Below are 18,785 nucleotides of genomic sequence, written 5' to 3' on the forward strand. Positions count from 1 at the left end.
CGCCGGCCGGCCCCAGCATGCCCGGGCAGACTACCGGTCCCGGCATGCCCCGCGGCCCGGCGCCCAATCGCGGCGCGCCTTGTTGCGGGGGTGTGGCAGGCGCCGAGGCCCCGTTTCAAGATGGCGGACGACAGTGAGACAGCAGCGAGGCGGCCACGGGCGAGGCCTCCGCGGCCGTCGGCGGAGGAGAACGACCACGAGCACTGCAGCGACTGCGAGAACGAGGCGGAGCGCGGCTCCAACCGGGGGTGAGCGGCGGCCGGGCCGCCCGGCGCGGCGGCGGCCGGACCCATTGAGGAGGGCAGCGGCCGGGAAGTGAGCGGCGCCCCGCCCCGCGGGCGCGCTGATTGGCCGCGGAGCGGCATCCCGCGCTGCGATTGGTCGAGCTGCCCGTCATTCTGGCGGGGGGGCGGTCCCGCTGGCTCCATTCACGCCTGTTGTGGGAGCGTGTCCCGCGGCGGGATCGGGCCCGTCGTGCGCGGTTCCGCGGGGCGGCCAGAAAGGGGCCGTCAGCGCCTTTTTTTGGCAGAAATGAGCCCAATTCGCAGCTTTGCGTGTCCTTGCGTTAGGGCGTGTCTCCCCACGTTCCCCTGGGCCTCCCCTTGTCCCCGTCCCGGCATCGGTGGCACCGGGGGTGACACGTTGGGCGCCTCGTCCCTCTCCCGGGAGCCCGTGCCCTCCCGTGGCTGTTCCGGCGGGCTGGAAGGAGCCCGGGATTCTGCAGACCCAGCGTTATCCGAATGGGCAGCCCCCGGTGTCGATCCAGGCTGGGGATGCAGGGGTGGAGAGCAGCCCTGAGGAGAAGGACTTGGGGACACTGGGGGATGAGAGATCGACCGTGACCGTGTGTGCTCACAGCCCAGCAGGTCGATCATCCCCTGGGCTGCATCCCCAGCCCCGTGGGCAGCAGGTTTGGGGGGATCCTGCCCCTCTGCCCCACTCTGGTGAGACCCCCCTGCAGTGCTGGTCCAGCTCTGGGTCCTCAGCACAGACACACATGGAGCTGCTGGAGAGGGGCCAGAGGAGCCCCAGGAATGACCCGAAGCTGGAACAGCTCTGCTGGGGGACAGGTGAGAGAGTTGGGGTGTTCAGCTGAGAAGAGAAGCTCCAGGGAGACCTTAGTGCGGCCTTTCCGGACTTAAAAGGGACTGATCAGAAAGATGGGGACAGACTTTTGAGCAGGGCCTGTTGTGATAGGACAAGGGGTGATGGTTTGAAACAAAAGGAGGGAGATTCAGGCTGGACATGAGGAAGGAATTGTTGTCCCTGAGGGTGGTGAGAGCCTGGCCCAGGTTGGCCAGAGAGGTGGTGGCTGAACCATCCCTGGAGACATCCCAGGCCAGGCTGGACGGGGCTCTGAGCACCCTGAGCTGGTGAAGATGTCCCTGCTCATGGCAGGGGGGGCACTGGGTGGGCTCTGAAGGTCCCTTCAACCCAAACCATCCTGTGATTCTCTGATCTGAACACAGCCCAGGGTTTCCAAAGCTCAGCTGATGTCCTGTGGTTCGAGGAGCGCGGCCTCCAGAGGTGCCAAATGGTGCAATAGCAGCAATGAGGCCGGGAGCCAACACACGCGGTGCGGCAGCTCCTTGTCTGCGTAGGGAAGATCTCTGATCCCTAACGTAGACCCCACATTACTCACGGCATTAATTACAAGGCACAGCGCTGCCTGGCCGTGCCTGTGGTTTCCAGGAGGCTTCATCCTCCTTCCTGACAGGTTTCCGTGCGGCCGGGCCCGTCAACAGGGGCTTGTGCCCCATCCCGTGTTTCCAGAGGTTCTGCACCTCGTTCTTTTCTCCCTGCTCCTCGCCGGCTCCTCTCCCCGCTTGCCCGGTGCCCCCGCAGCTGCTTTCCAGCCCTGCCCCGCGGAGCCGGCGGCTCCAGCAGCTCTTCCCTCCCTCGGCAGCTTTTGGAGCCCGTCCCGCCTGTCCAGCGAGCAAAGAGAAGAAAAGGTCACGGAAGAAATATCACAGAGGCTTTTTTTATGACAGCACAGATGCCTGTTTGTTTTTTATTTGCCTCGCGGCTATGGCACCGTGTCTCAGTTTAATACGTTTAGCCGTGCTTGGGGGAGATTTTCCTTTTCTTTCCCTCTGACATGATTGGGTTTGTGGGAAGCAGAGCCGAGCAGAGAGGAGCCGCGGTGCTTAATCACTATTATCTCCCAGCCCGGCGGTGCAGGCCGCCCTTTGCCAGGAAAAGGTGTGTTCTTGAGCCCTCTTGGTATCCTTGTGTGGGCATCGCAGCCCCGAGGAGCCAAAATGCGATTACCTGCCCCTACTGGGGCGAGCGTTGAGCACAACAAGCTGACCGGGCAGCCTGGGAAATGCCCCGTATAAAATGATACGTAGAGAGTTCAGATCGCTTGGGAAATATCGTTCAAAGCGTCACTGATGGGCGCAGCGATAACGAGCGCGAGCCGGGGAGGCTTTGGAGCGCTCTGGGAAACCTCCTGTCGCCCCAAAACCTCCCGGGGGATCCACCTGGGAGGGAGCAGAGGAACCGGTGGGAAAGGTGAAGGTTTTGTCTCTTGGGGCACGTCAGTTCTGTTGATTTTGTGCCATCCCGTCGCGCTGGGGCGAGGGAGCGTTTCTGGTCCGTGTGCCCTGGTCCGGGCAGGTTTGCGGGCGGCTCCGGGTCCTGCTCTCGAGAGGATCTTGTCGCTGGATCTTGGCTCTGAGCTTCAAAACATAAAAGCGTCACTTAGCGAGAGCGAAACTTCCCTTCCTTTTAAGGCCGGGACAGAGGAATTGAGTTTCCTCCGCCTCGCGCTGGGAAGCGGCTGCACCGCTCTGGCTGCGGCGTCCGAGGGGGTTTCCCAAGTGAAAAGAATCCCGCTGCCGTACTTGTCCTGCTTTCCTCTGCCTGCGTTACCCCTCAGGAGGGTGTTCCTGGGACAGCCGCCCGTGTTTTACCGCGGAAAGTGTCGTTGTTGGTGTTGGGTGCAGCGCGGTAACGGTGTCTGTGCCTCGGGACCCGCGCGGCCCGGGCAGAGCCCTGAGGAGATTACAGCCCGAGGATCGCGCCCGATTAGCCCCAGGTTTGGCAGGAGGATTTTCCGGCGCCTAAATCGGGAGCAGAAATCTCCTGCGGCTCATCCGACGCCTCTCGAGGCGCAGGAATCGCCGACCGCGCCAGCCCGTGTCCGGATCCGCGTTTCCCGTTTGTGTTTTGAGGAAGAACCGGCAGCTTTGGTGCCGTTCGCCGCCTCGGGTGTGAGACGCTCTGAGACGCCGAGCGCGGCGCTTCCATTTCTGTAACAAAAGGAGCTTTTTGATGGCGGCAGCACGTGCGCCGTGGGAAATAACGCTCTGGTCCTGCTGTCACAGCCCCTGTGCCACCCCAGAGCTTCCCCACGAGCCGCGGGAGCCGCGGGATCCGGCCGAGCCGCCGTCGTCCCCCTGTCCCTTCGTCCCCGTTTTGCACAAATAAAGCTGTGGGATCTGGGGGTGTTGCAGGATCAGTGACGGATCAGCGGGTGCTGAGCACCAGTTGGTTACTGGGCACATCTGGCGTTTCCCACCTCCGGAGGGGCCGAGCTGGCGGGGACGGTCAGTCCGAGCGGGTCTCGCCTTCAACAAACCGGCTGGTTCATTCAGATGCTTCTGAAAGTCTAATTTTGGGGTCACCGGGGTTCTGGGTGTTATTTTCTGGGGGGTCGGCGCCAGCTCCGTTCCCTGGGGCTCAGGCCCCTCCGGAGCGGGGACGCGGGAACGGCCGTGACGGCGGCGCCGCCTCCCGGGAGAAGGGAAAAGCGTTTTCGTTGCTCAGAAGCGGCGCTGGGGCCGTCCCGGGGGTGACGGGACGGTTCGTGCCCTTCTCCACCCGCTTTATCTCTGGGAGCAGCCGGGGCTGGGGAGGAGATGCGGGAGAAACGCTGCGGGCGCGGGCGGGTTCACCTTCCCGGGGAAACCGGCTGCACCGTCACATCGGCTGCGGGAACTGGGGTTCGACTCATCCCGGGACACGAGGGGACGTCGCTGTTCATTCAGGGAGCGTCTGAGCGGCTGCAGCTGCGCTGGAGCTTTCCTAAGCGGGCCTTAAAATAGAAAATACCTCTAACCGTTGCTTCCCCAGGTGTAGCGAGACACATCATCAGGTTTTCCATCATTTTCCTCTGTTTCCTTTGCTGGCGACTCCTCTGCCCGGTCGGTTTTCGCCTCCCGGCTGGAGCTGGAACACAAAACCTCGTCCCACCTCCCGCCCCTGATTTCTTCCAGGTCACGCCGCTTTGTTCATAAATCAGGGAGCACTTTTACCTGCGAGCCCGTCGGGGGGTGAGGCGATATGAGTTGGGCCGAACTCATTAGCGGCAAGCTGAGCCTCGGCAGCTCTGATTTATGGAGCGAAGCGACGCCGATTGAATACACGGGGCTGGGGAGGGATTTGTTTGTCGCATCTGACACCTGCAGCATCTCAAAGCGAAGGTGACCCAAGAAAACGCGTCCGTCTCCCTTGGAAGGGACGGCGTCCAGCGCCTGCCCTCGGTCGTGACCGCAAACCCCCCTCGCGCCATCGGTTTGTGCTGTTAAAATCGGTAAGAAACCAGCTGGAGGAGTTTATTACAGCTTCCCAGCGGATGGTTTTGCTCCTCCCAGGGCCGGGATGCGGCCGGCCCGGCTGGTTGTGGATCCAGCGCTCGCCCGCGCTCCTCTGCAAGGAATTAAAGCAATAACACGTTGCGCATTTGTCACCGCGATCGATAGCGCTGTCAGCGCCGCTTTGCTGTAATTACTTTTGCTGTCGCGTCAGAGCTGGCGGGTGAAGGTAAAGCCCTTTCCCGGGGCGGGGGGAAGGTGAATGTCCCCCCCGGGAGGGTTCGGCAGCGCCGGGGGTGCCGATCCCCGCAGAGCTGTGGCTTTGCGGCCTCTCTGCTCCGCTCTGAGCGCTTAAAGCGCTTCTGGAGAGCGGGGGGGCTGCTCCTGGAGCCCCCGTTTGCGGAGCCGCTCGCCCTGCGCGACGCGTGGTCCCCGTGCTCGGCAAACGCTGCGTCCCCTGTTTCACCTGGGGCGCTGCTGCTGACGGGGAATCTTTTTCCCCGGCAAAAGCCGCCGCTGTTGGGGTTTTGTCCGGAGGAAAATCTTCCCCCGCGGCTGCTCCGTGTCCTGCAGACCAGACGCGGCTGCTCCGTGGTGACAGCTGATGGCACGTTGGGTCTGCGCCGCGAGCGTCACCGTCCGCAGGCGTCCCCGCGCCTCATCTCCCCCAAAACCATTTCTCAGTCTGCTTTCCCTGGTGTCAGAACTCGCTGCTCAGCCTGGGGACTTTTATAAATCTCATTCCCCTCCCGACTCTCTCCTTTTCCTGGCCTTGCTGAAATAAATAGCTGGACACTGCTCCCATGTATTTTCCAGCACGTTTCTTCTTCCCTTTCTCTACTCCGCCCTCGTTTCCACTCTCTTGTGTCTTTAAAGACGTTCAGTGGGTCTGGGGTGCGAGGAAGGAGCTGCCTCTGTGTCATAGAGCAAAAAATTCACCAGCTTGGATCCCCGAGCTGAGATTTGGGGAGAGAAGAGGACGCGGAGGTGCCGGTTGATGCTCCCGCCCAGGACTCTCTATCGCTCCGTCCTCTCCCCATGGAGCCAGACACGGGTGATCGTCCTCGGCGGAAACAGAAGAGGGAAGGCGCTGCGGTTTTCCTGCAAAACAGACTTGTCACTGTCAATAGGGACAGAGCTGAGTGACGCTGGTGACACACGCGCTGTCCCCCAACTCGCTTTGCAGAAGGTCCCTCGTGCTCGCAAAGCGCCCGGGGCCGGTGTCCCCATCTCGTCCCCTCTCGTCCCTCCGCTCGGTCCCGCTCCAGCCGTCTCTGGGTCTGAATTTCCACCTGACCCGTGACCCTGTTTTGGGGACGGTTTGGGGTGTCCCAGCTCCGCAGCGGTGACACGGCCTGTCCCGCGTCGGGGTGTCCCCAGGTGAGGTCACACACGCTGTGTGTGACGGGCACCTGTCCCGTGTGCGGGGTCAGGCCACCGCCGGACGGGCCCGTTGGTGAGTCCGGGCTGGGCACGGGGTTTAACGCCCGCGGCTGCTTTGGGGTGACCGTCCCCTGGATGTCGGGGGTGCCCCGTGTCCCTAAGGAGCCCTGCCCTGCTACGGGTGCTCCCCACCCTGTGCTCCCAAAGAGATTTGCTACTCAAGTCTCATTTTTCCAGCTCTGCCACAACAATATAATATTTCCCCACGTAACAGCCGCCCGTGTCCCCGCAGCGTCACCTCTGCCGGTGGGTGACGTTTGGCGCAGTGTCCTTGGCCACCAGCCCCTCCGTGGTGCCTGGACCCGCTGCGGTGCCGGATCTCCAAGGCTGGAGCAGCGTTTGCTGCTCCCACATCCGTCCTTGGGCTCGGGGAGGAGGAAAATCCCTCAGCTGGGCATCCCGGCTGCTCCGCGGGGTGGATTTGGGCACGTGGGGCTGAGCGGGTGATGTGACAAAGCAAAGACATCGAATCACAGATGGTTTGGGTTGGAGGGACCTTCCCAGCCTCCCCAGTGCCCCCCCTGCCATGAGCAGGGACATCTTCAGCAGCTCAGGGTGCTCAGAGCCCCGTCCAGCCTGGCCTGGGATGTCTCCAGGGATGGGACATGTGGCTGCGCCCCCCATGTGCTGAATATTCCTCCTCTTGGAGCCTGGGACTCAGAGCAGGGAGCTTGTATTTCCTTTAGAGAGCTTTGAAAACCCTGTAAATGTTGGGTTTTATTTTCAAAAAAAGGCTCTAATGATGTTTCTTTTATCCCCCAGCGGCTTGAGTCCAGCAAATGACAGCGGAGCCAAAAAGAAGAAAAAGAAACCCAAACGGAAGAAAGAGAAAGGAGGAGATCAGCCCGACCAGGCTCAGGACCAGGCGGTGAAGGTGACCGACCCTTTCCCCGCGTCACTGTCCCCACGGCGGCAGCCCTGTCCTGAACCTCTCCAGCATCCCTTAGGGCAAGGAAATAGTCTCCCGCTCCTGGTTTTAGGCACTTGGCTGCCCAAAATCTTACAGTTTAGAGTAATTTCCCAGCCTGTGTTACCCCTCTTGGCTTTGTCTGGTCCTGACTGGCAGCCAGCGCTTCAGGAAGGAGCGCGACACTGTTTGTCCCTCAAGGTTTGTCCCTCGTGGCGCTGCCAGTCACCTCTCTTGTCCCCTCTGGTCCTGTGGCAGGGGACACACACACACAGATCTGCACATCAACAGAGGCTGTTTTCTGTCCAGGGTCTGGTTCCCATCCAAATATTTCTAGTATTTTGTCCTTCTGACCATGCAGAGTGTTAAATTGGGGCTTTGAGTGTTTCAAACTGACTTCACCGGGAATCGGGGAGGAGCTGGGGGTGTGAATTCACCTGCCGAGCTCTGCCTGGGGAGGAGGAGGAGGAGGAGGTAGGGCCCTTCATCTTCACTCAGCCTCTCCACCCTGCCCTGGTCCGCAGTGCCCAGGGACTCCTCTGGAAGCTGCGCTTTGCAGATACAGATCTGGCTTAGACAGAGGAGGCTGAAGGGAGAGAAAAGCCACCGCAGAAAGACCTGCTGGCTCAGCTCCCTCGTCTTTCCACCTTCCTTTTGTGCCCTCAGGTGAACTCGTTACCTGCCGAGAGGATCCAGGAGATTCAAAAAGCCATCGAGCTCTTCTCGGTCGGTCAAGGCCCTGCCAAAACCATGGAGGAAGCCAGCAAGAGGAGCTACCAGTTCTGGGACACGCAGCCGGTACCCAAGCTGGGTACGTACAGCCCCTTGCCGTTCCGTGCTCCTTGGGAGAGGCTTTGTGGTCCCCAGGCTGCTTAACAAAGCCCAAAGAGGCACAGAGAAGCTGGTCTCTGGCCAGCAAGCGAGTCCTTTTCCTACCTGGGCCTCAAAGGCATCAGTGAGTGTCACAAACCAAGCGGCCACCGAGAGCTGTGCAGGCAGCTGGGGATGTTGAGAGGGACGTGGAGCAATTTCTGACACTGATTTGTTGCCTCTTGCATTTGGGCATCCCTTAATCTCAGTCTTTAGCCCTTGAGCTGGGTGTCCCCAGCCCTCTGTGCCCACGTTTCATGCGGGTGTTGCCATCCGTCCCCTTGCCGAGTGCTGGGGGACGTGGAGCTGCCCGGTTCCCCTGTCTGGGGGCTGGAGCTGCCCAGCGAGGGCTCCTTGCCGGGGAGGGGACTCGGGGTGCAATGGGGCTCAGAGCCTCTCGGGGAAGCAGCTCCATGGGCTGAGCTGCCACATTTTCGTTTTGCTGGGCTCACATCAGCCCCTGGCACGGGCCAGCACTGGGGCTGAGCCAGGAGAGCCCGGGAGGCACAGACCTCGTGAGCGTCTGCACCCCTGAGCTGCCGTGTCCCTCTGAAGGTGGAGAATCCTGTCCCGTCATCCCCTGTCCCCCCTGCAAACAGCCCGGCTGTGCTTCCCAGCTCCAGCCCTTTCCCCAGTTTGCTCGTGCCGCAGTCAGCCTGTGTCACTGGTGATCTGCTGTTGGTACCGGGTGATTCTCAGCGTGGCAGGAGCGTTCAGCTGAGCGGGTCTGAAGGGAAGGGAAGTGGGGTCACTGACGCAGAGCTGTGGGGCTGGAGGGCGCTCGGCCCTGAGCTCATTGCAGCAAACCAGCAGTGCTCCTGGGGCTGCTTCACTTCATCTCTGCCCCTGCATCCCCCAGCAAAATCCACACAAACTCAGGAGAACTAGAGAATGAGTCCAAGCTCATAGTTTCCAGATTTATCCAAAGCTTGTCGTGGCTTCAGATTGGCTTCTCTTCAGTAATTGCATTCATGGGGTTGTGTACAGCCCCTCTTGCTGCAAAGGCTGCGTGTGATTCCCTTTTCACATCAGCACCAGCCTGAGGCTTTGGGCTCAGAGAATCTTTGCTGGGGGTGACGGTCTCAGGTTTGTGAGATGGGGCTGAGTTATGTGAGACAGCACAGCCTGATCTGGACCTGTTGGAGAGGGGCCAGAGGAGCCACAGGAATGATCCGAGGCTGGAACAGCTCTGCTGGGGGACAGGCTGAGAGAGTTGGGGTGTTCAGCTGAGAAGAGAAGCTCCAGGGGGACCTTAGTGCAGCCTTTCTGTGCTTAAAAGTGGCCGACCAGAAAGATGGGGACAGGCTTTTGAGCAGGGCCTGTTGCCATAGAACAAGTGGTGATGGTTTGAAAGTAAAGAAGGGAGATTCAGGCTGGACATGAGGAAGGAATTGTTGGCCCTGAGGGTGGTGAGAGCCTGGCCCAGGTTGGCCAGAGAGGTGGTGGCTGAACCATCCCTGGAGACATCCCAGGCCAGGCTGGATGGGGCTCTGAGCAACCTGAGCTGGTGAAGATGTCCCTGCTCATGGCAGGGGGGGCACTGGGTGGGCTCTGAAGGTCCCTTCAACACAAACTGTTCTGTGACTCTATGACGGTCTCAGCTTTGTGCTGGGAGGATCGGAGTGAGAAGTCACAGGGTTGTGTGAGACAGCAAAGCCTCATTTTGTATTTGCCCTTTTTCCCAAGGATCCTGAACATGGCCAACCTCATTTCTGCTTGTGTGAAACCTGGAGGAAGGGGGGAATGTGTCTTCTGGGGAAGGAGAGGCACAGAACACCCTGCTCCTCCATACCCCAGGTTACTGGCTGTGCCCTGGCGGGCAGCCACTCGCTGGTCCCGAGCATCCCGTGGTCCTCACGCAGGAACACGCTCTGGACTCGGCGTCACACACACGAGGCTGTTTGGGGTCGGGTAACAAAAGCACAGTGGGATTTGCGGGCTGGATTTCAGAGCAGTTCAGCACCTGCTCACAACAGAGGGGACGGCCAAGGGTGAGCGTTTCTGGAAGCCGCCCTGGGGGTGTGATGGGGGCAGTTCTTGCTCTGGGCTTCTCTTCACCTCCTCATTGCCTGGAAACCTTTTCAGCCCCTTTTTAAAGGAATTCCTAATTATCGCGGCTCGCTTCTCTTGGCAGCGCTTAAGCGGTGCCGCTGTGTTGACACCCTGGAGAAAGCTGGTGCTCAAACCAGCGTCTCTTGGCTGGATCAGGGGCTTTAGGAGTCAGTGGTTTTGCAACAAAAGTTGTCTTGTTCGCTGCAGCTCTTCTGGAAGCGCAGTGGGAAGGAAACGCTGACGCTTGGCAAGTGCCGGGGCCAGCGCTGGCAGGAGAGAGTCGCTCTGCGATGGGAACAGCCTCAAGTTGTGCCAGGGAAGGTTGAGGTTGGATCTGGGAACAATTTCTTCCCCAAAGGGCTGTGGGGCATTGGAACAGGCTGCCCAGGGCAGTGCTGGAGTCACCATCCCTGGAGGGCTGGACAGACGGACATGAGGTTCTCAGGACATGGGGCAGTGCCAGGTTTCAGTTATGGTTGGACTCAATGAGCTTGAGGGTCTTTTCCAACATAAATGGTTCCATAATTCTATGGTCGCATGTGGACCTGGAGGACGTAGCTCTGAAGCTCTGAGCAGTTTGATCACCTCTCTGCTGCCCGATCAGCTCCGCCGTTTCCCATGGAAGAGGAGTTTTGCTTCTCTGCCCCCGTGTCACACTGAACACGTGGCACGTCCCAAACGAGGGGGTGCAGTGATGACCCCCGGCTGCCCGCGCTGGGGACCTGGGCTGGGAGATGGCGCTGGGGGAGTGGGACACCTTGGTCACCAGATTGAGGTGTCGTGGGGACTTGGACTCAAACAGCAGAAAGCTGCTTCATGGCTCCTGCTCTCTCTTCCAGGAGAAGTGGTGAACACCCACGGTCCCGTGGAGCCGGACAAAGACAATATCCGTCAGGAGCCCTACACCTTGCCCCAGGGCTTCACCTGGGACGCCCTGGACCTCGGGGACAGAGGCGTGGTGAGTGCAGGCAGCTCCGCACACGTGTTGGGAGGGCGTCTCTGTTGCATGGTCAGTGGTTCTGTGCTTGGGCTGCCACTGATGGTTTTGGGGACGGAAACGTGTCTGGTATCTCACGAGGATGAACGGGGGCTTCTCCACATGCCCTTTAAGCAGAAGGATGCCTGAAGCTAGGATTTTTCCCTTAAAAAGACCCTTCAGACTGTGACCAACACCCTGGCAGATGACCTGAGGGCAGGAGGAGTGACCCGTGTGTCCTGCTCCAAGCAGGGGGACATGCTGGTGACAGGGATGTGGCTGCCATCGCTGCGGCCACTCGAAAAGTGTTGAGAGTTCCATGTCAGGGCAGCTGGGGTGTGTGATGGCTGAATAACCCTCCTGACCTGCTTGGTGTCTCCTGCTTTAGCTGAAAGAGCTTTACACACTTCTGAATGAGAACTACGTGGAGGACGACGACAACATGTTCCGGTTCGATTACTCTCCCGAGTTCCTGCTGTGGTGAGTGGCACCATGACAGCAGTGCAGAGGCTGTGGGACGGCGGCGAGTCCGATCCCGGTGACAGCCCAGCAGCTGTCTGTGCTTATCCCGTCTCACTTCTTCCCAAAATGTCCCTTCCCCATCTGTCACCATGGTTGGTGTCTCAGGTACACTGTGAGAGGGGCATCTCACCCAGTCCTCCATGCCTCTGGCTTTTTTGAGATATGGAAGCCTAAACCAGGGCTTTTTTCCTCTTTGATTTGATCCCTTGAGTGTTTCTAAAAGTCCTGGTAGCTGAGGAGCTTCCCTGTGCCCTGGAGCTGTAGGAGGAAGGTGGCTGCCAGGTCACGCTGCCAGCAACAACACTTGGAGCCCTGCAGCAGTGGAGCTGCCGTTTCATAGCATTCACGAGTCAGAGAACCATAGAGTCATTCCGGTTGGAAAGACCCTCAAGATCATGGAGTCCAACCGCTCCCCCACCCTGGCACTGCCCCATGTCCTGAGAACCTCATGTCCGTCTGTCCAACCCTCCAGCGATGGTGACTCCAGCACTGCCCTGGGCAGCCTGTTCCAATGCCCCACAGCCCTTTGGGGAAGAAATTGTTCCCAGATCCAACCTCAACCTCCCCTGGCGCAACTTGAGGCCGTTTCCTCTGCTCCTGGCGCTTGTTCCTGGGGAGCAGAGCCCGACCCCCCTGGCTCCAAGCTCCTTTCAGGCAGTTCAGAGATCAGAAGGTCTCCCCTCAGCTCCTGTTCTCCAGCTGAACCCCCCAGGTCCCTCAGCCGCTCCCATCACACTTGTGCTCCAGCCCCTCACCAGCTCCGTTCCCTTCTCTCAACTCGCTCCAGCACCTCAAGGGTTTTCTTGGCGTGAGGGGCCCAGAACTGCCCCAGGATTGGCGGTTTGTCCTCCCCAGGTCCCAGCACAGGGACGGTCGCTGCCCTGGGCCTGCTGGCCACACCAGTGCTGGTACCAGCCAGGATCCTGTGGCCTCTTGGCCACCTGGGCACACACTGGCTCATGTTCAGCCGCTGGCACCAACATCCACCTTTCCAGCTGCTCTTCCCTGAGCCTGGAGCACTGCAAATCGAGGAACGTGACTTCCCTCCTGTGTCACTAGTGAGAACTTGCGTTGGCCACAGAGCACAGGAATTTCCCTGGATCCCGGTGGTCCTGCCGTGTCACACCACTGTCACTCTCACCCGCCTGCCTGCAAACCCCCAGCTGTGTTGGGCATTCGGAGCAGGACACGGTGTCCCAGGGCAGCACGGGGAGGTGGGAGCAGGCACACAGGGAACCTCCAGTGGGTGGTGACTTCTGCTGTGTGTCTCGTCCCCAGGGCGCTGCGTCCCCCGGGCTGGTTGCCGCAGTGGCACTGTGGGGTCAGAGTCGTCTCCAGCAAGAAGCTGGTTGGATTCATCAGTGCGATTCCAGCCACGATCCACATCTACGACACGTGAGTGCCGCTCGGCTGCGTTCTGTGCCGCTCCGTGATGCGACGGGGGGTTTCCCGGGAGGTTTGGCTGTGTCGTTGGCCCTGACCTGCGCTGTTTGGCCATGGAGACGCTTCATAGAATCATTTCAGTTGGAAGAGACCCTCAGGATCATCAAGTCCAACCATAACCTCACTTTAGCACTAACCCATATCCCTAAGAACCTTGTCTAAACGCCTGTTTAGGCATTTTTTCCTAATATCCAATTTAAACCTCCCTTGGTGCAACCTGAGGCTTTGCTGCCTGGAGGAGAGGGTGAGGGATATTTGAGGTGGGCAGGGAAGTTCTATGCAGGTCAGAAACCATGAACGCAGTTTTTCTCAGTGACTGAGCTGAGCTTAGAGCTCTGTCTTACAGAGAAATCCTCCTGAGCTGGATAGCGCCCATTTTCCCTTTGAAAACCTTGGGTAACAGTTTAAAGGAGAGTTCTCCAAGCCCAGGCCTTCGAGGCTTCAACTCCTCTGGAGATAATTTGCCCAGGGCATTGGACGGATCCTCCCGGGTCAGGACAGTTGGGTCTCATGCTCTGCATTGTTTCTTTCCCAAGAGAGAAGAAGATGGTAGAGATAAACTTCCTGTGCGTCCACAAAAAGCTGCGCTCGAAACGGGTGGCTCCGGTCCTGATCCGCGAGATCACGCGGCGGGTGCACCTGGAGGGGATTTTCCAGGCTGTTTACACCGCGGGGGTGGTGCTGCCCAAGCCCGTGGGGACTTGCAGGTGAGTGTCTGTGCTTCTCCAAGGAGATTTTGGTCCTTTCCGAGATCCTGTAGCATGTACAGGATTCCAGAAGATATCGATTTCAGCCCAGATTTCTCCTCCCCACACCGTCCTTCCACCATTAAGCCCAGTAGCTTTGCTTTAGCTGCTCATGTCTCACAAGACGGGAGACTTCGTGGCACAAGCGCTTCAGGCCGCCCTTGTTTTTCTCTGCGGGATCCACCGGCCGCTGAGATGTTCTCGCAGCCGCTGAGATGTTCTCACTTGCCCTCTCACGGCGGCGACAAGAACCTCGTGCCCGTGCGGCCGTCCCGCCGCCCCAGAACGAGTGTTCCACCGCAGGTGTGTTTCTGCAGGTACTGGCACCGCTCCCTGAACCCTCGGAAACTCATCGAGGTCAAATTTTCCCACCTAAGCAGGAACATGACTATGCAACGCACCATGAAGCTTTACCGGCTGCCCGAGGTGGGTGCAGCTGGGGCTGGGAGCGGGGGCTGAGCGCAGGGATTGCTCCTTGTTGAGCAGGGGTGAGGCTGGAATGAGAGACACAGACATTTCAACCGAGGTCAAGTCCTCCTGCCGGGAGAACTGGGTTTGGCTCACGTAGTAAATGACTCTGTCAAGCCGTTGTGCTTTATTTAATCTTTATTTTTCTTTTGCCTGGGTACTTGCATTTTAAGGGCAAATTCTTGCAGCTAGAGGACCCTGTGAGCTTTTGTTTCGTGGTGAGTCACATTCTGTCCTCCTCGCAAAACAAGAGCGTGGATGTGACAGCCATCATGTGTCCAAACGCAGCCCCGCCGCGGCCTTGGGTTGGGTCAGTCCCTCGTTCCTCAGTCGCGCTGATGTGTTCTGTCACTGCCGTGTCCTGCTGGGGAACTTCCCCAGCCGGAGATGGGAGAAAAGACAAACAAAGCGTGAAAATTGCCACCGCCTTCCCCGACCTTGTGTGGGTCTGAGCTGCTCGTTTTGGTGGGGAACGCTGCTTCGGCGCACGTGGCTCCTGCCTCGGCAAAGGCACCGGCGGCTGTTTTGTAGTTACTCCTTTTTTGTGCAGAAACCCAGACCCAGGAGCAGCCCATGCTGCTTGAGCCGGGCTTTGCTGAGCCAACCCAACCCTAGATGAGAAATTGAGCACAACTGGCTATAACATCAAGCGGTTCCCTGCGGTGCCCAGGGTTTGTTTCCCAGCCCGTCGTGACAACGAGCGGGAGCAGAGACCTGGAGGGAAGCGGATCTTGTGTCGTTAATGGGCAGGGGGCCACGTCCAGCAGGACCCGACCTGGCACGTGTGGCTTTGGGACCCGCTGGGCTTCTCTGCGGGCTCTGCCATCGCTGTCACGGCCGATCCTTCTGCTGGGGGGAGAGTGCTGGGTTGTGGGCTGAAAATGGGCTGATGTAAGCAGAGATGGTCTCTGTGCTGCTTGTCGGACAGCCCTTGGGTGACAAAAGCCACAGGGCAAGCAACACAAATGATTTATCCCGCTTTCCGTAGACTCCCAAGACTCCCGGCTTGCGGCCCATGGAGCACAGAGACATCTCCGCAGTGCACAAGCTCCTGACCGAGTACCTGAAGCAGTTCCACCTGACGCCCCTCATGAGCCGAGAGGAGGTGGAGCACTGGTTCTTACCTCAGGAGAACATCATCGACACCTTCGTGGTGGAGGTGAGAGGACAGGAGCAAGATGGAGAGGTGTTTTCATGGGATTCTGCCTCCACTGGAGCGGTGGGAGCAATCTGCTGCCCTGGGCAGGGAGATGCTCTTCTTGGGGAGAGGTTTGAGCTGCGGGAGGTTGGTGTCTCCATCGAGCTGCCCCGAGTCTCCTCGCAGGGAGCCCACACATCGCTCAGGCTGGCACAGCCCCTCTAAGGCTGCGCTCGGGCTTTATCCCAGCTCTGACGCGTTGCGGTGTCACTTGCAGAGCGCCCCAGGGGAGGTGACAGACTTCCTGAGCTTCTACACGCTGCCCTCCACCATCATGAACCACCCAACTCACAAGAGCCTGAAAGCTGCTTATTCCTTCTACAACGTTCACACCAAGACGCCTCTGCTCGACCTCATGAGCGACGCCCTCATCCTCGCCAAGTCGGTGAGCGATGGCGGGGACGGGGCGGCACTGGGTGGCTCACCAGGCAGCTCACCGGGCACCGGGGTGGCCTGAGCTGAGCTCAGGGTGGCTGCTTATTTCTTCAGCCTGGAGAAGAGAAGCTCCGGGGAGACCTTACTGTGGCCTTTCCGTGCTTAAAAGGGGCCCATAAAAAAGATGGGGACAGACTTTTGAGCAGGGCCTGTTGCGACAAGACAAGGGGTGATGGTTTGAAAGTAAAGGAGGGAGATTCAGGCTGGACATGAGGAAGGAATTGTTGTCCCTGAGGGTGGTGAGAGCCTGGCCCAGGTTGGCCAGAGAGGTGGTGGCTGAACCATCCCTGGAGACATCCCAGGCCAGGCTGGACGGGGCTCTGAGCACCCTGAGCTGGTGAAGATGTCCCTGCTCATGGCAGGGGGGGCACTGGGTGGGTTCTGAAGGTCCCTTCAACCCAGACCAGTGTGCGATTCTTACAACAAACTGTTGCTGTACATCTGCCAAGTTCTCCCCCATTGGCCTTGCTCCCTTCTGGGGGTGCAGAGCTGGGCAGCTGGGTGGGGGAAACTCCCCAGCACCTGAGCAGGAGCTGATGGCTTCGTGTCTTGCCTGTGCAGAAAGGATTCGACGTCTTCAATGCACTGGATCTCATGGAAAACAAAACCTTCCTGGAGAAGCTGAAGTTTGGGATCGGGGACGGGAACCTGCAGTATTACCTGTACAATTGGAAGTGTCCCAGCATGGCACCAGAGAAGGTCAGTGCCTCGGGGTGGGGGGTTCCAGTGTGCGCGAGGGGTCTTGTCCCCACAGCTGCTGGGGGACAAGTTCACTGTCACATGCACCTCAGCACACCCAGTGCAGTGAAGAGAGAAATGGGTGAATCCAGTGACGGCTCCTCTGTGCTCCCCCCGCTGCACCTGCACAGGGGGTGTCCCTGGGGACAGAAACGCTCACTGTTCAGTTCCCCTGGCTCGTTCTACCCTTGGACTAGTGCAGGGTCAAGGTCTGTAATCGCGTGTGTGTCCACACGGATGAGCTCTGCCCTCTGTGGCAGGAGGCTGGGTACAGAGAGGAGACGGGCAGAGGGCTGTGGGGGCCAGATGCAAAAAGGCCACAGGATCCTGGCTGGTACCAGCACTGGTGTGGCCAGCAGGGCCACGGCAGCGACCGTCCCTGTGCTGGGACCTGGGGAGGTCAAACCGCCAATGCTGGGGGCAGTTCTGGGCCCCTCACGCCAAGAAAACCCTTGAGGTGCTGGAGCAAGTTGAGAGAAGGGAACGGAGCTGGTGAGGGGCTGGAGCACAAGTGTGATGGGAGCGGCTGAGGGACCTGGGGGGTTCAGCTGGAGAACAGGAGCTGAGGGGAGACCTTCTGATCTCTGAACTGCCTGAAAGGAGCTTGGAGCCAGGGGGGTCGGGCTCTGCTCCCCAGGAACAAGCGCCAGGAGCAGAGGAAACGGCCTCAAGTTGTACCAGGGGAGGTTGAGGTTGGATGTGGGGAACAATTTCTTCCCCAAAGGGCTGTGGGGCATTGGAACAGGCTGCCCAGGGCAGTGCTGGAGTCACCATCCCTGGAGGGCTGGACAGACGGACATGAGGTTCTCAGGACATGGGGCAGGGACAGGGGTCTTGCTGATCTTGAGGGTCTTTTCCAACCTGATCTGGGTGAAGATGTCCCTGCCTATGGCAGCGTTTGGACTAGATGAACTTTGAAGGTCCCTTCAACCCAAACTCTTCCTTGATTTGTTGACTCTGATTCTCCGACACTGGGGCACATCCTGACCTCCCGTCTCCATTGGTTTCCAGGTCGGGCTGGTGTTGCAGTAACGGAGCCGTCGCCAGGACAGCGGGGCCCGGCGGAGCTGCTGCCCTCGTCCTTTCCGCTGCAGCCGGACCCGCGCTGGGAGAGGTGGAACCGGAGCAGCCGCGCAGCCGCTCACCGCCTGGACTCACCGACCGCGTCCCGCAGCGCCGGCCGCCGCTCCCCCGCCGGCGTCAGCCGCCTCCTTTGTTTTGATTTAATTGCATCCTCGTAAAGACGTGATCAAGGGAATGTAACTGCTGAAACTAGCTCATGATTGGCATATAATGGAGTTAACGGGTGAATAATAAAAATATATATTATATATATTTTAAATCTTTCCTGTTCCCAACTGACACGAGTCGCATTCGTCTGCCGAAGGCCGCTCCGAGTCGCCGGACCGTGACTTCTTGACAGTGCTGACCAAGGTAGACGTTGCTGCGCCGAAGGGCTCGGCACCGGCGTGGCAGAGCACCGGGACGCGGTGGCCGGGCTGCCGAGCCTGGAGGGTGTTTGGGGCTTGCTCAGCTGTTTGTCCCCCGCTTTGCTCTCTCTGTCACATCCAGCCTGTCCTGCGGGTGCGTGGAGCGGGAGGATCGCACCTGCCCTCTCCGTGGGCGCAGGACATGGAGCTTTCTTTCTAAGGGCTATTTGTGCAAGCGATGCCTTGTCCCTTCTCCTCCCCGGCCTCCAAGACTCAAATCCTTCCCGCTGAACCAGGAGCAGCAGCACCGAAGATGCGGGGGGATCGTGTCCGGCGTCCCCCGCTCTGCTCGGCTTCCCGGCTCTTCTTCCCGTCTGTCACCCCCGTGACACCGAGGCTGTGGGGTCAGGGATGATCCATTGCTGCTGTTGCACCTTGGGGATCTCTGCTTGGCTGTTTGCTCTGGAAATACGGATACACGCAAAGCGACTGCTGTGACAACGCGACAATGCGCCATCAGCGTCACCGCAGGGCTGCAGCCGCTCCAGCCCCCCCGCTTCCTCATCCAGCAGCTCGTCACCGTGTGTACGGGACCCTCCGAGGCGCAGGAATCATCTTTCACGGAAACCTGTTATCCCACTGAGACATCCTGGGAAGAACACCGGGCAGCCTGTCACCTGCTGTGTCCCCAAAGAGCCGCGGCTGCTCCTGCTGTCCCCGCTGAAGGTTCCCCAAGCAGCACGCCGAGGCAGGACCCATCTATGGCTGTGTGTCCCTGTGTGTCCCCTGTGGCACCACGGACCCCCAGGGGCCTCGGTGGGATCCAGGGGTCTGTCGTGTTCCCCCCAGCAGCGCTGTCACCCCCCCTGCTCGGGGTCCTGTGTCACCTATGCAAGTACCTCTGTGTTCCCTCCCACATCCCCTCCTGTGTCCCCAGTGTCCTGGGGTGGGGGGCGTGTGCGTTGGGACCCTCCCCTTGTCCCTGCGGCTGTTTTGGGGGCTGCTCTCATGACCCCCCC

General features: G+C 59.6%; 1 protein-coding gene across 1 annotated transcript; it reads left to right on the forward strand.

Moving 5' to 3' along the window:
- The first annotated feature begins 17 nt into the window (after positions 1 to 17).
- Positions 18 to 18,734, forward strand: NMT1 (N-myristoyltransferase 1). The gene is made up of 12 exons (XM_082071095.1): positions 18 to 248; positions 6,744 to 6,855; positions 7,555 to 7,699; positions 10,650 to 10,768; positions 11,175 to 11,266; positions 12,587 to 12,703; positions 13,288 to 13,458; positions 13,815 to 13,923; positions 14,954 to 15,124; positions 15,381 to 15,548; positions 16,160 to 16,297; positions 17,348 to 18,734. The coding sequence occupies exons 1-12, from the start codon at positions 121 to 123 to the stop codon at positions 17,366 to 17,368; spliced, it is 1,491 nt and encodes a 496-aa protein (XP_081927221.1). The 5' UTR covers positions 18 to 120; the 3' UTR covers positions 17,369 to 18,734.
- Positions 18,735 to 18,785: the final 51 nt, after the last annotated feature.

This window comes from Streptopelia decaocto (assembly GCF_964273445.1).
Source record: "Streptopelia decaocto genome assembly, chromosome: 22".
NCBI lineage: Eukaryota > Metazoa > Chordata > Aves > Columbiformes > Columbidae > Streptopelia > Streptopelia decaocto.